The sequence below is a fragment of the Carlito syrichta genome, unplaced genomic scaffold, assembly GCF_000164805.1.
Source record: "Carlito syrichta isolate Samal-C Ts95f unplaced genomic scaffold, Tarsius_syrichta-2.0.1 Scaffold302293, whole genome shotgun sequence".
NCBI lineage: Eukaryota > Metazoa > Chordata > Mammalia > Primates > Tarsiidae > Carlito > Carlito syrichta.
Genome location: NW_007246389.1, coordinates 273,481 through 296,719, shown reverse-complemented (window position 1 = coordinate 296,719; position 23,239 = coordinate 273,481). Strand labels below are relative to the sequence as shown.

The 23,239-nt window shown below is 35.5% G+C and overlaps 1 protein-coding gene across 1 annotated transcript in view; it reads right to left on the bottom strand.

Moving 5' to 3' along the window:
• Positions 1-320: 320 nt before the first annotated feature.
• LOC103258567 (coiled-coil domain-containing protein 14-like) overlaps positions 321-23,239 on the bottom strand; it is a gene marked incomplete at its 3' end in the record, with an annotated part of 39,181 nt that continues 16,262 nt past the window's right edge. Inside the window, exons 5-11 of the mRNA XM_008056234.1 lie at positions 17,841-18,077; positions 17,625-17,728; positions 15,624-16,137; positions 13,185-13,326; positions 3,278-3,360; positions 737-955; positions 321-453 (exon numbers count right to left, since the gene is read on the bottom strand). Of these exons, the coding sequence (XP_008054425.1) occupies positions 321-453; positions 737-955; positions 3,278-3,360; positions 13,185-13,326; positions 15,624-16,137; positions 17,625-17,728; positions 17,841-18,077 (1,432 nt within the window). The remainder of the gene's footprint in view (positions 454-736; positions 956-3,277; positions 3,361-13,184; positions 13,327-15,623; positions 16,138-17,624; positions 17,729-17,840; positions 18,078-23,239) is intronic.

Sequence of the window (23,239 nt, the reverse complement as noted above, 5' to 3'; positions counted from 1 at the left end):
AAGTTACTCAGCTAATATGTGACAGTCAATACTCCATTCAGCACTACCTAGTTTCAGAGCCAGAGAGCTTAATCACTTTGCTGTGCAAGTCTTCAGCTTTTCATCAGAGCCTGGAGTCATATGGCAATTAGCATTTAGCTTGATTTGGAATTTCTAAACTAACCTAATTGGAACTGAGGAAAACAGCATTAGAAATGAGCAAATACATTGAAAAAAAAGGAAAAAAGGGTGCAGGAGAGACAGCACGTCTAACATAACTTTGAAGTTTATAAAAACATCTAATAAAAAAAGGCATGTTATTCAAACAAATTCAGTTGTACCTGGTTAACTCTCTCAGTCGAGTCACCTCTGCATCACGCTGACGTAATGTTATCCCCAGTATCTGATTTTCCTTTTCAGCAGTTTCTAACTTAAACTGAGACGTTTTCACATTGACTAAGGCTTCCTCCAATTCTAAAAAAAAAAAAAAGTGATCACCTTGGACAGGAATTAGCTATGAGAATGAACAAGCTCAGTTCAATTAGCAAATCTCCATAATGCTTCTTTTTTTTTTCATTACTCTGTTCAGTTATCTTTATCACAAACCTTTTACATACAACTATTTCAAAGTGTTGACTTAATTAGAACCATCCCTTTGGTTCATAAATAAATGTGTTTTTGCTAGTAAAAAAAAACAACTTTCAGTTTCCTTATTCTTTTGAAATAATGTGACCATAACTACTGTCTAAATACATACCAATTTTTATTCTTGTTATCTCAATTTCAAATTGCTGTTTATTTTCAAGTATAGTTTGATCTTTCTCTTTAAATATATTAGTAAATCTTTTGTTTTCATCTTTCTGATTTTCAATCACTTTTAAGAGCTCTTCATTTTTACTCTGTAGTAGTTCCTGGCTCTTTATTGACTCCTGTAATTGATTTTGCAGAGACATGTTCAATGACTGAAGAGAAAACACTGTAAGACAAAACAGACCAAATGGTTGTGCCCCCAGTTTAAAAAGTACAAGCCTAGAAAAAAAAAAATCTGTTTCTTATAAAGGAAAGCCCTGAAATGCATTGATTTTGCTTAACAATTATATCCATAAGCAGCTCCATATAAATACGACATATATTTTTAAAAATTGATTTGCAAAAGTCATACATTTCTTCTACAATTCATATTTTGAGCATTAAACTTTTTTACCTTTTTAAATGAAAAAATAATGCATGTATAAAGTAAAAAAATATATAAACACCACAAAATACCAATGATACCAAATGATTCTCAATGAAGAATCTCCCTCCCACTCCACTTCTCTCCCCTCAGAGACAATCATTATTAATTTTAGTATCTTTCTGGAAAACACCTTTGCATATAGTAAAAAAAACTATATAAATATATATATAAAATATATAAATATATATACATACACACTATATTATACACATTCTTTTTTATGGTTATAAAAGTACACAGCACCATCTATTTAGCAAATACAATCTTGAGGGAATGCTTACTATGTGTGAGGCACTGTAATAGAATCTAAATATACAAAGGTGCTCTCATGGACATACTCATACACCTGCTCTCATGGAGAAGATTACAAACAAGTAAACAATAATGATACATGTTTTCAAAGAAAGAATAAGATAAATGGACAGAGAACAAAAAAAAGTTATTTAGAATGGCAACCACTGATCCCACTTGCCCTCTTCTCTCTCCCCCACCCCATCTTTTGTTCACAGTGGAACCCAGAGTGATGTTTTCTGAAATTACTCTGGTAAAATTGAATATTTTTATGAAGTGCTCATTCTGTTGGGTGCTCATATTCTTATTCTTGCTTTGTAAGAGATATTTATATATTAAGAAGATTAAACCTTTGTCATGTTACACATTACAAGAATGTTTCCCCATTTTGTTGATGCTTTTGAATGTATTTATTTTTGTTGTGTAGAAATTAAAAAATTTTCCTGGAGACAAATTCTATCAATCTGTTCCTCTGTAGCATATGAATTTTTGCCAGGCTTAAGAAAAGCTCCAAAAAAAGGATTTCATCTTTTCTTCTAGTACTATTACAGTTTTTTTCATTATTAAGCTCAGTGATCCATAAGAACAATTTGGTAATATCTGCCACAATTACAACTATATATACCCTTTGGCTCAGCAATTCTATTGCTATAAGTCTATCCTACAAAAATGTTAACATCTGGGCCAGGTGCAATAGCTCATGCCTGTAATCCCAGCACTTTGGGAGGCTGAGGCAGGAGGATTGCTTGAGCCCAGAAGTTCAAGACCAGCCTACGCAACATAGTATGACCTTGTCTCCACATACACACAAGAAAAAAATCAGCTAGGAATGGTGGTACATGGCTATAGTCCCAGTCAATCGAGAGGCTGAGGCAGATGAATCACTTGAGACCAGAACCTCAAGGTTGCAGTGAGCCATGATTGTGTCACTACACTCCAGCCTCAGTGACAGAGTTGAGACCCGCCCATTCAAAAATAAATAAATAAATATTAACATATGTGGACAAAGACATGTACCAAGATTTTCACAGACGTGCTTGCAATGAGAAAAAAGGGGACAGTTCCTAGGCAGCCAGTGGACATTAAATATGTTATGGTAGAGATGCATAGGCAAAATATCCAAAGTAGTACTTAGAGAGAAAGAAGCATATTTATGTATTTTGATAGAAAAAATGTCCATATATGCTAAGTAAATAAATGGAAGTTGCAGAAGAATATACCCAGTGTGATCTCATTTTTAAGAAAGAAAAAGTACATATATAGTACTATTTGTGCTGGCACATAGTAAGTATTTGGTAAGTATTTGAAATAAATAAATTCAAATAAATCAATTATATATGAACAGAAGATACATAAAAGGAAAAACCCTTTTTAAAAAATAGAAGTACATTGCTGGGAAGTGATAACATGGATCTTTTATTTCTTGTATTTCTGTACAATGTCTACACGCATAGCACGGTGCACTGTGTCCATGTTGATCACCTCTGTATATTCAGATTCTAATACAGTGCCTCATACGCAGTAAACATTCACTCAAAGCTGTATTTGGGAAAAAAAAAAAAGTGCCATATACCTTTATAGCCATGAAAAAGAATGTGATAGTTCTATGTGCTGACACAAAAAAGTCTTATAGAAAAACTAAGGCAAAGTTAGGTTCTGCACAATTTTTTGTTTGTCTACTTAGACAAAGTAGTTAAGAAAGCTGTTATTTATCAACATTTTCAGAGTCACAAAAAATTTAACATCAATCCTTAAAGTTCTTTTACCTACATTCAAGACTGCAATCCACAGTACCAGATGTCTTCTGAGTTTTTTCTTGTTCTCTAAGTTGCTGATTCAAAATTCTCAACTGTCTAAAGTAAACAATGAAGAATTATAAATGCAAGAATCCCAAGCCCATTTAGCAGTATACGTGTGATAGCCTATCAAAAAAAGATAAAACACAAATAATAGCACCCGCTACCCACTAGGACCTCAGAAGTTCACCTCATTCCCAAAAGACAAAAACAAAATAAGCAAAATCATATTACTATTTTTAAGGAGCCTGAGAGAATATTTTTTTAATTGGGGAGGTCTCACTCTGTCATCCAGGCTAGAGAACTGTGGCATGATCATAGCTCACCACCTCAGCCTCAACCTCCTGGGTTCAGGCAATTCTTCTACCTCAGTCTCCTGAAAAGCTAGGACTACAGGTAATGTGCCACCACGTCTGGCTAATTTTTTGATTTTTTTGTAGAGATGAGGTCTCACTACGTTGCCTAGGCTGGTCTCGAACTTCTCTCAAGCAATCCTTCCACCTTGGCCTCCCAAAGTGCTGAGATTACAGGCATAAGCTGTTGTGCCCAGTCCTGAGATAATTTTTAAAAGATTGCCTGGTAAAGCATAAGCCACCCATCTCCCCATCTCTTTCTTTTGTTCTCTTATTTTTTTCAGTGATTTCGTTAGATTTTTTTCCCTATTTCTTTCCTTTCCTATCGCCTCTTGCTATTTTCTTCTGTCTTCTTTCTGTGTATCTTCATTATGGCAATCATCTACTTTTTTTAAAGATCTGTTATCACTATAAACTAGAATACTGCTACAGGCACTGACTGCTATCAGACATCTATCTGCTTGATGTTTTGTCTCATGCTGAAAAAATTGGGAAAGACAAATTTATGCTTCTAATAATTTCTTTACTAGATGGAAAAGTTAACAGTCTTAAGTAATAAGAATGTTAATACAATGCATGTTTATCCTACAATGAACCTCATAATATGCAGTTGCTTTACCAAGAGAAACATACAAAAGTGTTTTCTTTACTTTAAGAAGTTATTGCTTAGAAAAAAAATTATCCCCATTATCTTTCCAGAACTATTTACCTGAAAATATTTCCCCTGAATATAATTATTTTTTCACAAACCTAAAATAATAGCACCCTACTTCATATCACTCACATGTACTAACTCTAGATTGATTAAAGTACTAAGCATAAAATATACAAACAAAACCCAACTATACAAGTTTTAGGAGGAAATCTACATAATCTTGAAGTAGATAAGGCACTCCTAAGTGAAACTCAAAATGCAGCAACCACTGAGAGAAAGAATGAAAGATTAAACTATGTCAAAATTGGATACTTGTTCTAGAATTAACAGTTTGAAAGAAAATACCAGTCACATATATAACACACAAGAGGTCCATAACATTTAAAGAAGTGCTACAAATCATTAAGGCAACCCAGTAAAAAGTGACAAAGGATACAAATAAGCAGTTCACATGGAAAAGAGAAATGGTCTATAAGCATATAATAAAGATGCTCAGCTTCACTAACATGAAGAACTGCAAATTTAAAAGAAGGAGATATGTTTTGGCCACAGAATTGACAAAAATAAAAAGAAATAGCACATGGTGATATGATAAGGAAATAAATGATCTCAATTGGTGGCAGATAATTTATTTCTACTGGTATATCCAATTTGGATGGCAATCTGCAATCTGAAATGTCCAGCAAGATGTAAAATATTCATAATCTTTTTTTTTTTTTTTGAGTTGGAGTCTCACTCTGTCGCCCAAGCTGGAGTGCAGTGGCACGCTCACAGCCAACCCAGTGCTGACATGCTGGGCTCTGACGATCCTTCCACCTCAGCCTTCCAAGTAGTCAGAACTAAAGGGGTAAGTTACCACACCTGACTAATTGATTCTATACATAGTTCTATCTATACATACAGCTAAGACAATGTGAAAATTATGATTATAGAATAGAATGTACTAGTAGTTTTGACAATATGAATTCCAGACTTCACCTTTTTTATATCTTATTATCTTAATTCCAGGCTATTTAGGAATAATATTTTGTAAAATAAATATTTGCCGAAAATTTATCAGTTCTGGCTTCATTTGTGTGGGCCTACAGTCCCAGCTATTTGGGAGGCTGAAGTGGGAGGATTACTTAAGCCCAGGAGTTAGAGGCTACAATGAGCTATGATTGTGCTACTGAACTCCAGCCTGGGCAACAGAGCTAGCCCCAATCTCAAAAAAAAAAAAAAAAAGAGAGCATATTAAAACCATGATGAGATATCACTGCATGCCCATTAAAACAATTAAAATTCCAAAGACCATACTAAGTGTTAGAGTGTGGTGGAACGAGAAGTTTTACAGTCTGCTGATGGGAATGTAAAATGGTTTGAACACTAAGATTTTCTTCTATGTTTTCCTTGAAAAGTTTTATAGCTTTAGCTTATATATTAAGGTCTATGTATGACACATTTCAAGTTAATTTTTGTGTATGGTATGAGGTAAAAGGTGAGGTTCATTTTAAAAAATATGGCTATCCAATTGTTTCAGCACTACTAATTAAAAAGATTATTCTTTCCTCCATTGAATTTGAGAACTTTGTCAAAAACTAATTATCCATATATGTGAGGTTTTTTCCTAGACTTCTATTGTTTCAATGCTCTCCCTACTTTTATGCCAATGTCATGCCATCTTGAATACTATAACTGTATGTCTTGAAATCAGATAGTAGTAACTTACTTCTTCTTTCTCTACTTTGTCCTGGCTACTTTAGAGTCTTTGAATTTCAATGTAAATTTTAGAATCAACATCCTACAAAAAAGCTTGCTTGGTTCTATAAAAATTATAGATCAATTTGGGGAGAAGTGACATCTTTTACAAAGATGTAATATATCTTACATCTATGGATCTGGTTTATCTCTCACTTATATAGGTCTTTAATTTCTCTCAGCAATATTTTATAGTTTTCAGTGTGTAAGTCTTAAATATTTTTTGTCAAATTTATCCTTAAATTGTTCATATTTTTATACTACTTAAATAATACTAATTTTATATTTCCTTTTCACATTGATCATTGCTAGTACACAGAAATACAATGACCTGTTCTGATCTCATATCATGTAACCTTGCTAAGCTCTCTTATTAATTCTAATAGCTTTTTTGGTAGATTCTGTAGGATTTTCTACAAAGATTGTCATGTCATCTGTGAATAAGACAGTTTTACTTCTTTCCTTTCCAATGTGGCTGGCTTTTATTTTTCTTGCTTTACTGCATTGGCTAGAACCTCTAGCACAAATGTTAAATAGAAATAATAATCACTATTTTCTGGACATCATTAATGTATTTTCTAGCATATATAGATAAAAAATAAGTGACTAAGCAGAATTTGTAAATAATGGGTTGATATGACAAATACTATTTTAAAATATTGTGTACTGAATTTATGATTATAAGATTTTAACTCAAGGAAAATAACAAATGAAGCCAGAACTGATAAATTTTCGGCAAATATTTATTTTACAAAATATTATTCCTAAATAGCCTGGAATTAAGATAATAAGATATAAAAAAGGTGAAGTCTGGAATTCATATTGTCAAAACTACTAGTACATTCTATTCTATAATCATAATTTTCACATTGTCTTAGCTGTATGTATAGATAGAACTATGTATAGAATCAACTTTCACATCTAGTCTGCTGTTTTATTTGAATTCATCTTTTGGCTGACTGGACTTTGCCATTTAAGCTTTTTGTTTTGTTTTTAAAGGAATTCAAGGGTGCTGTATTTCCTTGCAGACTTGAGAATGTGACTGTTGTCCTTACACTATAAGGATAGTTAGACCACATTAGAGATTCTTAGGGCATACTTTCTCCACCTTAGGACTTTGCAAATTATATTCTACAATCTTCTAGCAATGAAAATAACTGTGAAGAGGCTGAAAAATCCAAAATTTTTCTCACTATATACAATTTTCTATTTCTTTTGAGGGTCTCTAAAAAGTAATTTTTTTTTTTATCCTTAAGGTGTAGTAACTTTACCAGCATAAGTCTTGGTGTTGATTGTTTTGCATCGTTTTGCTGGGATCTTATATGTCCTATTCATCTGCTGACACAGATCTTTAGAAAATGTTCCTTTTATTTATATATCTTTTAATATTGTCTTTATTCTAGATGCTCTGTCCTTGTTTCCAGGAACACCAATTGTGTTTCTTTTCCATGTGTATCATCTTCTTTATAATAATTTTTAGATCATTCTTTTTCTATCTTGCTTTGTGTGATTTCCTCAAGCTTATTCACCATGCATTTAGTCAGGCTAACAAATATTTGTTAGAGTCAGTGTAAGGCACAATTCCTTGCACTGGAAATGGAGCAGCAAACTAAAGAGTAAAAAATTCAGAGACAGCAACAAAGAACAGAGCTTACCCAGAGTTAAGAAAAGGGAGAAGGGGAGTTACTGTTTAACAGACAGAGTTTATGATGGGGATGAAAAAACTTGGGGCATAGATGGTAAAGATAGGTACACAGCATTATGAATGTATTTATTGCCATCAAAATGTATACTTACAAATGGTTAAAAAGATAAATATTATATGAAATGTTACATATATTTTACCACAGTAAAAACAAACAAATATTTTTAAAAAGAGGAGTTTAGGAAGAGCAACAAGCTAAGGTTGGTAAGACACTGAGCTATAAATTTAGCAGCAATTAAAATGAAAAAATTTGGGAAAAAAAACAAAAACAAAACACCTCCAAAACCCAAAAAACTTAGTCTTCATATTACTTAAATTCTAGTGGACTATAATATCCCTGACTTCATGTTTGCTTGCTATTAATAATTTTTCTTTCCTTCTTTTTTTTTTTTTGAGTTGGAGTCTCACTCTGTCGCCTAGGTTGGAGTATAGTGGCATGCTCACAGCCACCACAGCCTTCACCTGCTGGGCTCAGGTGATCTTTCCCTCTCAGCATTCCAAGTAGCTAGAACTACAGGCACATGTCACTATGCCCGGCTAATTTTTTCTTTTTTTTTTTTTTACTTGTTATAGAGATAAGGTCTTATATTATTTTTCATTTGTTTCTAATGGGACTTTCATATTTATAATTTTTATTTTTAATTTTTCTCAGTTCACCTAACTCAATTCTCTTTTTACTGTTTTTCCTCTTTGAGCACTTTCAAACTCTCTCCCTCTAAGAGAGATCCTGTTATCGTTAATGTCCCTAAGACCATAGAACACCATTTCAAGTTTTCTTGGATTTTCTTTGGACAGTTTGTCTTGTGATGTTTATTGTTGACCTACCTTTGACCCTGTTGTCAGTTTATTTTTAATGTTAGGCAAAAATATCTCCTTCTAGAAATTTTTTTCTTCTCATGACTTTTGTGACGTCATTCTCCTAGTTTTCTCTTCTTCTGTTCTTTCCTTAAAATGCTGTTATTCCTCAGTAATTCCTTTGCTGTGTTCACACTGTATACCTTCTTGATGAATATACCATTTATATGCTGATAACATATCACCTGCTTTTAATTACCACTGTTTCCAGTACCAACAAGAAAGCCAGATCTAGAGTAAAAGCTCAATAAAAACATGTTCAGTGAATAACTCCCAAGTCTACATTTCTATCTTGCATTATGTTCCTGTGCTCCAGACTTATATGTATCTCCAGATGACATAAAATACTACATTCTGCAGGTCTAAATCTTAACTGACAGGCTCTCCCATTATCTTCCTTAATTCAAAAAATAAAATGAAATAGGTTTTTAAAAATCCATTCTTCCTCTAATAACTCCCATCTGAAAGAATTATGTTAACATCTATTAAATTATAAACCAGAATGCCATCCTTGACTCCTCCCATCCACTCCCATTTCATGTTTTTGTTCTGTGTAGGTAAATAATGGTCTCATATTTGAGCCTAAAATCAGGAGGTGGTCATGAATTCTAACTTACCCTATAAATATTAAAGCACTCTTTAGTTCCATGACTCTTAAATGGAGGCAATACCACCCCCTACAACCCTCACCTGGACAACCATGTCAGAAGATGTATGGAAACCATCCAGTCTCATTGCTAAAATTGCCACGATGCCATTAATACAATGTACCTAGCTATATTTTTTAAGCCACAAGATGGCAATAAACTACAAGAAAATCCGGAAAGAACACTTTTCTAGCTAAAAAAAAAAGTATGTCATTTCCCAATGTCTAAACAGGAAAAAAATTTTTTTGATTGAAAATGACAAAAAATGAATGAACCTATGCATCCCAATTTTTATTTGTAATGAAGATTATGGATAATTTCTTCCAAATAAAGATTACCAAATGGCACAAAAATTCCTTAATCCTAAAAAAGAACATATTTAACAAATTCTTCATTTTTTAATAATTTAATATTTTGAAAGATCAAGTAAGCAGCAGTGGCAACAGCATACTATATAATCTTTGCCCTCCAAAGACAGCCAAATATCTCTGGTGCCAAGACTGAAGAATTAGGTTGGTTATCAAACTAATACCATTTTTAAAAATTAAAAACAAGCAGCAGCACATTTAATAGTAAGCCACTTTTTCTTGAGTGGCTTATATATGAGCTCCTAAAGCAATTTAAAAATGTTCTTAGAAACAGAAATACATAAGAACCATTGATATTTCCCATGGTTACAATGTTAAAATAGATAATATTCTGAGACAAGGTTTGGCATGCTTATTTAAGAAACCAATTATTTGTTATTTCTTTAAATAATTTGCTTATTTCAATTTAAATTTTGATTTACAATATACTCTTCTGTTCCACAAAATACACCTAAATAGTGAAGTATAATTTAGTCTCTACTTCCTAGCAGAGACATTGTAGAAGTTTACATGTTAAGATCATTGTGCTCCAAAATCAAATTGCCCAGGTTTGAGTCTTGACTCCATACCTTCTTAGATATGTAAACTTGGGAAAATTACATAAACACTCTATGTTTTGGTTTCCTCATCTATAAATGAGAATAACCTAACACTTCAGAGCTGTTGTGAAGATTTAAACAGATGACACATACGAGGAGGGACCCTAAAATATCGGAATTTACTTATAAAAACTGTGTATTTATTCCTAAATGTTTAAACTTTAGTAATCTTCAAAGTACTCTCCATTTGACGCAATACACCTATCAAGATGCTTTTTCCATTGCTCAAGTTTCTGAACTCGTCAATTTTAGTGCTTCTGCTGTTTTTTTGTTTCACCTCTTTCTTACTGGCAATATGTCTCCCTTTGAGGAATTTTTTTCATCCGGGGAAACAAAAAATAAAGTCACTCAGGGTGAGAATGGAGGAATAGAGAAGGATATGGGGTTCACGCTGTTTTTGTCAAAAACTGCTGAACACTCAATGTGGTGTGGACAGGTTGTTCATGTAAATCACCCATCATGAAATGGGCAAATGCACTGAAAGACTCTCCCCCTCAAAATTCATTGAAGCCGAGTGCAGCCTCTCACAACACTAGGTGGTACACTGATGCCAGTTCTGTTGTTTCTGGGGTCTCCCTTTATATAAAGGACAAAAGTCTGACACATAACAAACTTTCAGTAAATGTTAGTTTTATCTGTTGTCCATTACTATTATTATTTCTTATTTTGAAAAATTAATACTGTTACAGGGATCCCTTGGGTCAGGTCTGAAGACAATAGTATTAGAATTTAAACCTAGCAATTCCATCTTATATCATAGCATTCTCCAGGCTAATGATCTCTAGAGAAATAATCCTAAGCAAGTCAATCTCACTAGGTATCGTACCTTTGCAGGTTCCAGATCTGTAAATTTAAGCTGCTCACCAATTAGGAATCCTACTTAACTGCTTTCCAGTTTCTTAAAAAATTTGCACAAGTCCTTACAGGTCCTATCTTGTACAATGTCTATAATTCATGCAACTGTAACATTCCCTCAGGACATATTTACACTGCAGTGCTGCAGAAGCACTTGAAAATGCACTCCACTTCTCTGCAAAGTACTTTAATAAACAGACACCGGAGTGTTGGTATTGGCTGGTCATCACTGAAATATTCAAAGTTAAGATAATGTGTAGGTGACTTCTTCTGTATTTCAAGAGTAGATCTTTGGTTTATATCTTTCCTAAACAGATTAAGAATATAATTCCAACAAGACCAAAATAAAAAATATCTAAGATATTTAAATGAGTTTTTTCTGTCTAACTGTGGCAGGGCTACGCTAGTATTCACACATACCAGGTTCTCCTTTCCTTCATGAGCATATGGGAAAATCACACGTCTGTGACTATGTATATACATACACACACTTATATACACACACACACATATACATATTTTTGACCATGGTTTTCGACTTATAACTCCCATAGCCCTTGTTATTTCCTAAGTGGCTAAAATGATAAGCATATCTTTTGTTAGAGTATTTGGCCTTTTATTCTTGGTTCTGAAGCAGCTTCGGACCAGCTTCAGAATGATAAAGGTGAAAGACAGTCTTTTGTTAAACAGAATCTCTCTCTGACTTTCTCCTGCCCTCCTTCCACCTACTCCTTTCTCCTCTCAAGGCAGTCCATAGAAACTAAAAATATACTCTAATCTTTCCCTGTCTTTCTGTCTTAGAACTGACCATAAGAAAATTCTCTGACCTGCTTTATCTGATTATAGTCATAAGACCCCCATATCAGAAGGGGTCCTACCCCATACTCAAGAAGAAGGAATGCTGCACAGAGAGGCCAAGCATCTGGAGAGGCCTTACTTACTGGGTTTCCCCACTCAGTCTATTAGTATGAGACCGTACTCTTTTTGTCCAGTCACATTTCTACACAGTTGTCCACCTTTCAATCATGCCTATACAATGAAGTCTCTATAAAAGGAGAAGGCAGGGTTCAAAGAGCTTCCAGAAAGCTAGAACACATGAAGTTCCTAGAAGACAGTGCACCTGGGGACAGTGCAGAAGCTCCATACCCCTTCTCCTATATGTATCTCTTCATCTGTATTCTTTGTAATACCCTTTGTAAGAAAGTGATTAAGTATAAGTGATCCCTGAGTTCTGTGAGCTACTCTAGCAAATTAATTGAACCCAAGATAGGGGTTAGGGTAACCCTGATTTATAGTCAGTCAGTCAGATGCATAAGTAAAATAACCTAGGGCTTGTGATCAGCATCAAAAGCAGGGCTCAGTCATGTGGAACTGAATCTTCAACCTTTGAGGTCTGATGTTGCCTCTTGATAGACAGTGTTGGAGGACACCTAGCTGGTATCTGCTGCAGAACTGATGACTTGCTTGCTGGTAAGAAGAAATCCCCACACATTTGGTCATATAAGTGTTTTGTGTTGATTATTGTGGTGAGAGAGCAGAGGAAAAACAGTTTGTTTTCCAATACAACAACCCAGACTTTTCTACTAGGCAGGGCAATGTCCTTATTTTAGCTTATAAAATTTAAGCAGAGGTAGTGAGACAGTCACTTCTGGGCCAGGGCATGTATGACTGCCTCATAGTCATATTCACATTCTTTTTCTTGGAAAATATACACTGAAGCAGTGGCTTCATAAAACAAGAGTCTAAATCCTGAGTCACAGAATAAAAGAGAGCCTCCAATGGCTCAAATTGATCTTGGCGTGATGGTAAAATAAACTTGCATACTATGCCACTGAAATTTAGAAGTTTGTTACTGTAGCATAACCTAGACTAGCCCAATAAATACATGGAGGCACTTCATTTTCCTGCCTATGTACTACCAATTAGGCCACAACAGAGGTAAAATACATAACTAGCAGAGAGAAGTAACAGAAGTTAGAGAACTTAGAAATATAGTAAGACAGCAAATCAGCTTTCCTTATGACATCCTAGAGATCTCATCTGGCACCTTTGTTCTAGCCATGAAACATCTTTGCAAACAGACAAAATATTCAAAGAGTGTTCTTACCTTCGTAACTGAGCATTTTCACTTCTTAATGGTTGCACAGCCAGTGCTATTTCAACTTGAAGATTTGTGTTTCCACTTACTGCTGGAAGCACAGATATACATGCCTCCACTTCTGTAGCCAACCTCTGAATTTCTGAATCCTCTATTAAAGGCAGAAGAAATGAATAAAATCAATATTTTAAGTTATTTTTGGACAAGATTATTAGTACATATTACTAAAAAATACAATTTTATAGATATAAACATACTTGCTATAAATAAACTTAATTCAATTATTTATAAATTTATTATACAAATCCCATTTTTCACTTTTCTGCAGCTGGTATTTTCTTTCTCAGAAGTCTAAAGAAATTAAGTTCAGTAAACTACAGATTAATCTTACATCATAGAATTATTATATTAGTGATTTTTTTCAGCTAAAAAGTCAAGAAGGAATGTGGTTTATACATATCTCTTAGTTCATACTTACCAAAGGACTACAGTCCCATGATTACTATAGGCTTTCCTATAACTGGTCACAGTATTAATATTTATAATACAACCTTTGATCCTGACATAAGCAATTTACTTTTAGGTGATTAGTTTGGCAAAATATTGAGTAAAGGTCTGCTAAGATAAGGTTTCATTATTTAATTTTCTAAAGTAGATTTAATACAACCAGTCACACTTCACTTGATGTGACAACAGAAGGTTGTTATTAATTGTGGAGAGTTATGTTTTTTGGAGGTGGCAAACAGACACAGGTATAGAAGTAGGTAATAGTTCTTGGTCCCTTTATTCCCATTCAAATTTTCTGTGGGCTGAAAAGTCTTAAAATTATATATTAACTTTCTGCTATCCTAAAGAGGTTGAAAGTATATTCTAAATTACAAAAGTGTATTTGATTTGACAGGTATTTTAACATACTGATGAAAAGCACATGCACATAGTAAACAACTGTGCCCAACTACCAAACAGTCTTCTACCAATCTTTTGTAGACTGGTTTCATTCATGAGCTTTGAAGGCAGAGACTTGGGGGCTCTCCCACTTTCCAGAGATATAACCTTGGTCAAATTACTTTTTTTTTTAACAAATTAATATGTTATAAAAGTTATTTAAATTGACAAACAGAAATTATATAATACTTATCATGTAATATGTATACATTTTGGAATGGTTAAATTTAGCTAATTAACATATGTCACCTCACATATTTATCATCTTTTTGTGGTGAAAACACTTAAAATCTACCGTCAGGAATTTTAAAGAATGCAATACATTATTATTAACTACAGTCACCATGTTGTACAACAGACCTCTTGAACTTATTCCTCCTAACTGAAAGTTTATCCTCTGACCAACATCTAAATTTCTTGACTCTTGAAGCCCAGAGTTAAAGTTCTTAAAACTCTTGAAGTTTCCTCATGGTTAAATGGAGATTAAAAACAGTATCTCACAGGGTTGTTGAGAAGATTAAATGAGATACTGCTCACCAAGCCTCAGTTTCCTCATCTGTAAAATGGAAGCAGTAATAGTACCACATAGGGTTGCTGTGAGGATTAAATGAGATAATGCATATAAAACACTTAGCACAGTGCTAGGCACATGATAAGTGTTCAATAAATGATAGTTAATGGTATTATTATTGTTATCATGATTAACTATTTGATTATGAGAACAGCAACAAGCTGAAGGTCTGAAAACACAGCAATTTTAACACACTAAACCTTTGGCTTAATGGTGCTACATTCATGTGGCATTTTAAGATTTTTTTTTTGTCAGTCTACAAATATTAGGTACTCAATCAGTGCTTCCACAATCACTGTGTTTTCCAAGATGACATATCTGTAACTCATTCCAAGTAAAAGCAATTTACTTTAAGATATATGTAAAGAATAAAAACAAATGAATACAACTTGCTTCAAAGACATTTTTCTTGCTTTAAGAAAAAAATCCTAAAAATAAACTGAAAGGGCATAAAAAGGTTTGAGTTACTTCTCAAAGTGAGAAGTATAACTGTTAAACAATATAACAGCTGGCTACTAAAGAAATGGTGAAAAGGAAGTCTATATCTTTTTAAAATAGGAAAAATAATCAGCCTATTCCAAGGAGTTAATCATTTTTAGGGTCCTTTATTAACTATTTTATCTCTATGAATTCTTTTTAATTGAATCTTTTCAAGGTCCATTATCAAGGACAATGAATACACACTTGCAAGCAACACTGAGTATTTAATATTCCTTAACACATTTCAAATCCACAGGAAAGGGATCAAAATCTAAAAAATAAGAATACAACAGGCAGAACTCATTATCTTATTAGCTTAAGATAGTTCTATGGAAAATACCACAAACTCCAAGTCAGTTATTCTAAATTTAAGTGATGGCTAAATAATATGACACTACTATTTAGTATAACACCATGCTACAGAAAATTATAAGAAAGTATTCATCATCTACCTTGTTCTGCTACCAAGGCCTTGAGCTCTCCCAACAAATACTTTATAGTTCTAACTTTTTCAGCCGTCTGGTTCACATTTTTTTCCTTTTGTACATCCTTGACTATTTTTGCATCTTGCACATGTACATTTAAACCCTTTCCTTCACTTGTGTCCTCTCTAATTTGTTCTCTGGTACATTTTTCTTCATTAGTGGCCAAGGAAGCTGGCTGTGATTGAGTGGAGCTTCGGTGTGTTGGATTCTCCAGATGAGTTTCTTTTCCATGAGATCGAAACAAAGACATGTATGTTTGAAAACACTTCAGTAGGTCTACTTCGTTAGGAACTTCTTGTTGTGGCAGAAGCCCATTAGTAAGGTCCAGCTGCTGAAACGTTGGAATAGCTGACATGTCATTCTGGGGCAGGTTACACAGAACTCCAGGACTGGTATGTGAATTCCTCAAAACATCATTACAGTTCACAGAAATTGTTTTACCTTGTGATGAAAATTGGTTGTCACCATCGGTTTGAACTTCCTAAAGAAAGAAAAAACAAATTAAGCCTTCAGAAATATAAGCACTCACTTGTAGGTATTAATTATAACAAACTCAAATCAGAAATGTTAGAAGTATTAGAAACTGAGTTTCTAATGTCTCCAGCTTAAAAACAAATAAGCTGGGTTTCTCCGAAGCAAAACAAAAATTCTAGTTTGGTTTTTTTTCTTTTTTTTTGAGTTGGAGTCTCACTCTGTCACCCAGGCTGGAATGCAGTGGCACACTCACAGCCACCCTAGCGTCAACCTGCTGGGATCCAGTGATCCTTCCGCTTCAGCCTTCCAAGTAGTTGTAACTACAGGCATGCAATACCACGCCCAGCTAATTTTTGATTTATTGTAGAGAAGAGGTCTCACCAAGTTGCCCAGGCTGGTCTCGAACACACAGGCTCAGCCAATTCACTCACCTCAGCCTCCCAAAGAGGTGGAATTACAGTCTGAGCCATCGAGTCCAGCCAATTCTTAATTTCTTAAAGCTTAATTAGTTTACTCTGCAGTATGGAAACATTATAAGGCCATGACTAAAAGACTTTACAAATGTCACCCATGGTTTAAAGGCATCAAAAATTAGACCACCTTGGGACTATTAACAAACATTTCCACTTTGGGAAAAAACGCTTGTGCACAAACATACTTACAGAAATTTTACAGTAGTAAAAAACTGTCACTTAAATGTGTAATCATAGTGTATCCACAAAATACAGTACTAACTACTTATTAAAAATTCATAAAAGGTATACATTAATAAGCATGTTTATAATAAAATGTCAAGTGAAAAAAGCAGTATATAAAACTGTATAAAATTCAAGTCAAGTGTGGTGGCACACGCCTATAATCCCAGCATTCTGAGAGGCCAATGCAGGAGGATTACTTGAGCCCAGGAGTTCAAGACCAGTCTGGGCAACATAGCAAGATCTCGTCTCTACCAAAAAAAAAAAAAAAATTAGCCAGGTATGGTGGTGTGTACCTGTAGTTCCAGCTACACAGGTAGCTGAGGCAAAAGAATCACCTGAGCCCAGGAGGTCAAGGCTGTGGTGAGCTGTGATTGTGGCCAACTGCATTCCAGCTTGAGCAACAGAGTAAGACACCTTTTCACATAATAACAATTTTTTAAAAACTACATAAAATTCAACTGTAATTTTAAAGAGAAAGCAAACAATTTTTAAAAAACCAGAAACCAAAACCTATATAGAGAATTAAATGATTGGAAAGCACTCTACCAGTGTTTGAACAGCAGTTATATGTGGGTGGTGGGTATAGTTGATTTTTTTTCCTACTGATCAATTTCCTTTTTTTTCTTCATTATTGTTATTAATAAAAAGGTAAAACTCTTCTAATAAAAAATAACTTGAAAAAATAATTGGTCTTTACATCCTAGTGCACTAAGAAACGATCAATAAATTCAATATTCCCTGCAGAAGATAACTTCTAAGCAAATAATTACTGGTAAGGTATACAAACTGTACCCACAGAATGAACTAATGGAGGGCAGGGTAGTTGCTGAGGTGACCAGACGGGGGTGGAAGTATATAACCCATAACCAGAATGACCAGAATGTGGAGCGGCCTGAGATTCTAAAAGGTAAGAAGGAGAAAAAATTATTCATATCGCATACTGCTTATACAATAACCAAGCAATTTAATTAGAGCTTATATTCATGCTTTTTAAAACATTATTCATACTAACCAGAACCAGACACAGAATGGCATGGTGCAGCAGGAATTCCATTAGGGTTGTTCTTTGAAGTCAACTTATTCATCAATGACATTTGAGTCTGCACATGCTCACAGAGGGCTTGGTATATTATGGGTGAATACATTCTATAGTGATCTTGCAATGACCAATTTTGGGCTGTGTCTGATGTGTCTCTTTCACTTCTAGCAGAAGCTTCATTAGGTATCTGTTTCCTATTATCTGAAGATGCTAATGTAGAAGAAAAAAAGTTCTTGAAATATGATTCTTCAAAAACTTTTACCCTAAGATCTTAGGAGAAAAAGGGCTCTCAGAAGCAGTATAATTCATCACATACTTCACAAAAGAGCTTTACCACTCCCTAGAGAAAATCACCTCAAATTCTTTTAAAAGGTAGCCAATGAATTAGGTTTCCCCAGTCAAAAATCATCTATACGAATGCTTTACGATCTTCATTCAATTAAATGTTATTTGTAAAACCTCTCCTCCAATTATAACACCTTTCTTAAGGTTGTTATATTGTCCCTAAAGTTCAATAAAACTCTCTCACCTTGACCCTTGTCTATTTAATGCTCTCAGGGGAAAATGGAAGAGGAAAGACAGAACAGTTTGTAACAATTCTGATGCCTTGACAGTTAAAAAAAAAATCAGAGTCTTGCAATCACTAGGAAATCCAACTTAATCTAAACATTAAATCCTCAAAAAAACCATCTTAACCTGGCATTTAAAGTTTTCCAAAACTTGACCACAACCTACTTTTTTCCCATCATCCCCAGCTGGGATTTTTCATTCCAGGCAAGTTAACTCGATACCCAACAAGCCTTTCTTACTTTCCTGTAACACTGCTCATGATGAACTGTTTCTTCCAATTCAATTCTACCCATGGAAGAAAGTTTCTTTCTTCCATGAAGTCTTTTCTAGTCCAATCATTCCAGTTCAGAGGCTACTCTTCACCATCCCAGACTACAGACTGTCTATTCAAATCATATAGCATAGACATATTGCCCCATATTGCTTATCTTTCATTCTCTTGTCCCTCCGACTAAACTATAAACTTCTTTAGGCAGGGCTGTACGTTACACTTCATTATTTTCTGTTATAGAGTCTGGTATCACTCTATGTACAAAGTAGAAATCTGGTATTAATAAAGTAATAAATGAAAAAACAACCTTTTCTACATAGCACTACCCTACAGGTTGGTTTAAACATCTGAATTCTATTTCCCTAATAATATCCCCTTTCCCAAATGTTTTTTTAAAGAACTATTAACAGAAATGGGAGTGGTAAATTAAATCACAGGTTACCAGGGTACCAGATAAATTTAGAAAAGTATATAGCTTTTAGTAGTACCTGCCAAAGCTAAATATACATATATTCCATTAATACAGCAACTGCACTCCCAGGTAAACCTCTAACAAATGAATGCTTATGTCTACTAAAAGACATGAGTGAGAATGCTTACAACAGCTTTATTTTCAGTAGCTGAAAACTGAAAACACCAAATAGTCATGAATAATAGTAATAAATAAACTGTGGTATACTATTCTAGAATACTATACAGCATTGAAAAAGAACAAAGCACAGATATATACGACTACTTGGATGAATTTAACAGACATAGGTCGAATGAAAGATGTCAGACACAAGAGTACACAGCATTCGACTGTATTTATATGAAGTTCAAAAACAGGCAAAATGGGCCAGGTGCAGTGGCTCACACCTGTACTCCCAGCACTTTGGAAGGCTGAGACAGGAAGACTGCTAGAGCCCAGGAGTTTGAGACCAGCCTGGGCAACATAGTGAGATGTCATATCTACAAAGAAATCAAAAAATTAGCTGGGTGTGGTGGCATGTGCCTCTAGTCCCAGTTACTTAGGAGGCTGAGATAGAAGGGATGCCTAAACCCAGAAGGTTGAGGCTGCAGTGAACTGTGATTGTGCCACTGCACTCCAGCCTGGGTGACAGAGTGAGACCAAAAACAAAACAACACAAACAAGCAAAATGCACAAATGAAAACAGAAGTCAGAAAAGTGGTTACTCAGGGACGAGGGTATAAGTGGTGAGGATACTGATAGGGAGGGAGCATTGCAGGGTGCTAAAAATGTTCTAGATCCTAACCTAGATGATGACCATGGGTGTATACATATGCAAAAATGTACTGGAATTTATGTACTTTAAAATTATTTATGAAAATTACTCCTGGAGGAAGTGGCAAGATGGCGACGGGGCAAAGCGGTCTGTGAAGCCCTCTGCAAAGGAGATCTGCAGTGGGTCTCTGACTCTCGCCCCTGGGGTGCTACGGACCCCAGCAAAGCAAGCCTGCTCTTCATACAGAGCTCAGCCGTTGCCACCGCTGCGGCATCGCGACGGACTGGACAATCACTGCGGCACAAACGGTGCTGCCGCTGCTGTCGCAGCCACCCCCCCACACACTGCTGTCGCCGCCACGGCCAGCGTGATGGCAGTAGCACATCATACCACCCAGGCCGGAGGCGACCCACTTCAAGCCACTTCAGGGAAGATCTGCTGGGATCGCTGCCACCTCTCCTGTGACTGAGAAATCCTGGCCGCCCGCCCTGTGTCTCCTGTTGTCTGCCCTGAGGCAGGCAGCCATCTTGTTCCTGTCCAGCCCCACACCCTGTGGGGCGAGCAGCTGAGATAGCACCACCTGCTGGCGATCCAAGGGAGTAAAACTACAACACCACTGCAAGAACAGATTCCAGGGCAGTGGGAACTGGGCTCCACATTATCCACACACCTGTCAGTGAAAACCAGGACCTGCAGATAGACTTTGAATCACAGCTCCCCCCTTAAGTAAATCTCAAAACTGCACAAAGGATCACCTCCAACCTTCAGTGCAACTCCAGAATTGAACAAAGTAAGAGGGCATACATAAAGAATAGGAAATTGAACAAACAGAAGTAAAACCAATCCCTTTACCCCTGAATAACAGAATTAAAGAAGACGGTGACGTGGAGGAAAAGAAAAAGTAGGGAGGAGGAAAAACCGCACAAATGAAGAAAAACCAAAAGAAGAATATAGGTCTCACACAGACCCCTGGGAAATCAGACACTGAGAAAACAGATTCACAACAATGAACACAAACAATGAAGAGCCCTCAGAATGACTGGTTTCATGCAACAAACCCAGACATCAAGAAATTAATGGAGAGAATTTAAAAAATTGAGGAGAGACATGAGGAAAATAGGAAGGAGCTGATGTCAGAAAGGGCAGCAGTAAAGAATACTGTGATGGAAATGAACAACAGACTAATTAGCATGGAAAGCAGGATCAGCCAAGCAGAAGAAAGAATCTCAGAGCTCAAAGACCAAAACACAGAACTAACCCAAACTGTCAAAAGCATAGAAAAGAAGCTCAAAAAGACAGAACAAAACCTGCAAGAGATGAATGATCACTTCAAGAGACCAAACCTAAGAGTAATTGGGCTTCCTGAGGCAGAGAGAGAAACAGAAGCCACACTGGAACAAACATTTCATGAAATCATTCAAGAAAACTTCCCTCATCTCATTAAGGATGAAAAAATCCAAACACAAGAGATTCAGAGAACCCCTGCAAGACAACAAATGAGAAGACCAACTCCCAGACACATAATAATTCGCCTAAACAAAGTAGCTATAAAAGGAAAAATCCTAAAGGCAGCAAGAGAAAAAGGCCAGACTACCTACAAGGGAAAACCAATTAGAATAGCAGCAGATTTATCCACAGAAACCCTGCAGGCCAGGAGAGCCTGGAGCCCTATCTTCAAAGTTCTAAAAGAGAAACAATTTCAACCAAGAATAACCTACCCAGCCAAACTAAGCTTCATTAGTGAGGGAGAATTGAAATCTTTTCCAGATATCCAATCCCTAAGAACCTACACTGCCACCAGACCACCTCTACAAGAAACACTTAAGAAAATACTGAACACAGAAGAAAAAGAAAAAAGGAACAACAGGATTCTTCACAAGAGTACAGGCAAAAGATTAAAAACACACATGAACCAACTCCAAAACCCAAAGAAAGACAACAAACAAACAGGAACAACTCTGTAAGAACCTTATGACAGGGATCAACTCTTGCATTTCAATCATTAGCCTAAATGTAAACGGACTAAATGCACCAGTGAAAAGACATAGAATTGCAAAATGGATAAAATATCATCAGGCAACAATCTATTGCCTTCACGAGACTCACCTCACTAGAAAGGACACCCACAGACTCAAAGTAAGAGGATGAGAAACTTTCAGGCGAACGGAATACAAAAGAAAGCAGGAGTAGCGATCTTAATTTCAGATAAAATACCCTTCAAGCTATTAAAAATCAAAAAAGATACAGAAGGCCACTACATAATGATAAAAGGCTCAATCCATCAACAAGAAATATCTATTCTAAACATATATGCACCGAACATAGGTGCACCAACTTTCATAAAGCAACTTCTTGGAAAACTAAAGAAAGATATTGACTCTAACACTATCATAACTGGGGACTTTAATACCCCACTCACAACCCTAGACAGATCATCAGGACAAAAAATCAGCAAGGAGATCTGGAACCTCAATGTGACTTTGGACCAAATGGACTTAATTGATACCTACAGAACACTCCATCCAAAGATCACAGAATACACATTCTACTCATCACCACATGGAACATATTCTAAGATCAGCCACATACTCGGCCATAAATCAAGCATAAGCAAATTTAAAAGGACCGAAATTCTACCAAGCACCTTCTCGGACCACAGTGGAATAAAAATAAACATTAACACCAACAAAGTCCCCCCAAAACCCACAAAGACATGGACACTAAACAGCATGATGCTAAACAACTCCTGGGTCAACGACGAAATCAAAACAGGGATCAAAAGATACCTGGAAACAAATGAAAATGCAGAAACATCTTACCAAAATCTCTGGGATGCCCTGAAAGCTGTAGTAAGAGGGGAATTTATATCCCTACAAACACACATGAAGAAAATGGAAGGAACAGAAATTCACAACCTAACAAGCCACCTAAAGAAGCTGGAAAAGCAAGACCACAAAAAACCCTAATTTCAGCAGAAGAATCCAGATCACCAAAATAAAAGCCCAAATCCAGGACATAGAAGACAAAAAGATAATAGAAAAAAATCAATGAAACAAAAAGCTGGTTCTTCAAAAGGATAAACAAGATCGATGGTCCCCTAGCTAGACTGACCAAGAAAAAACGAGAAAAAAACCAAATAAGCACAATCAGAAACACAAAAGATGAAATCACATCTGACCCTGAAGAAATACAAAAGATCATTAGAGACTACTATGTACACTTCTATGGAAACAAACTTGAAAACCTTAAGGAAATGGAGGACTTTCTGACATCACACAACCTACCTAGGTTGGAACAAGATGAAA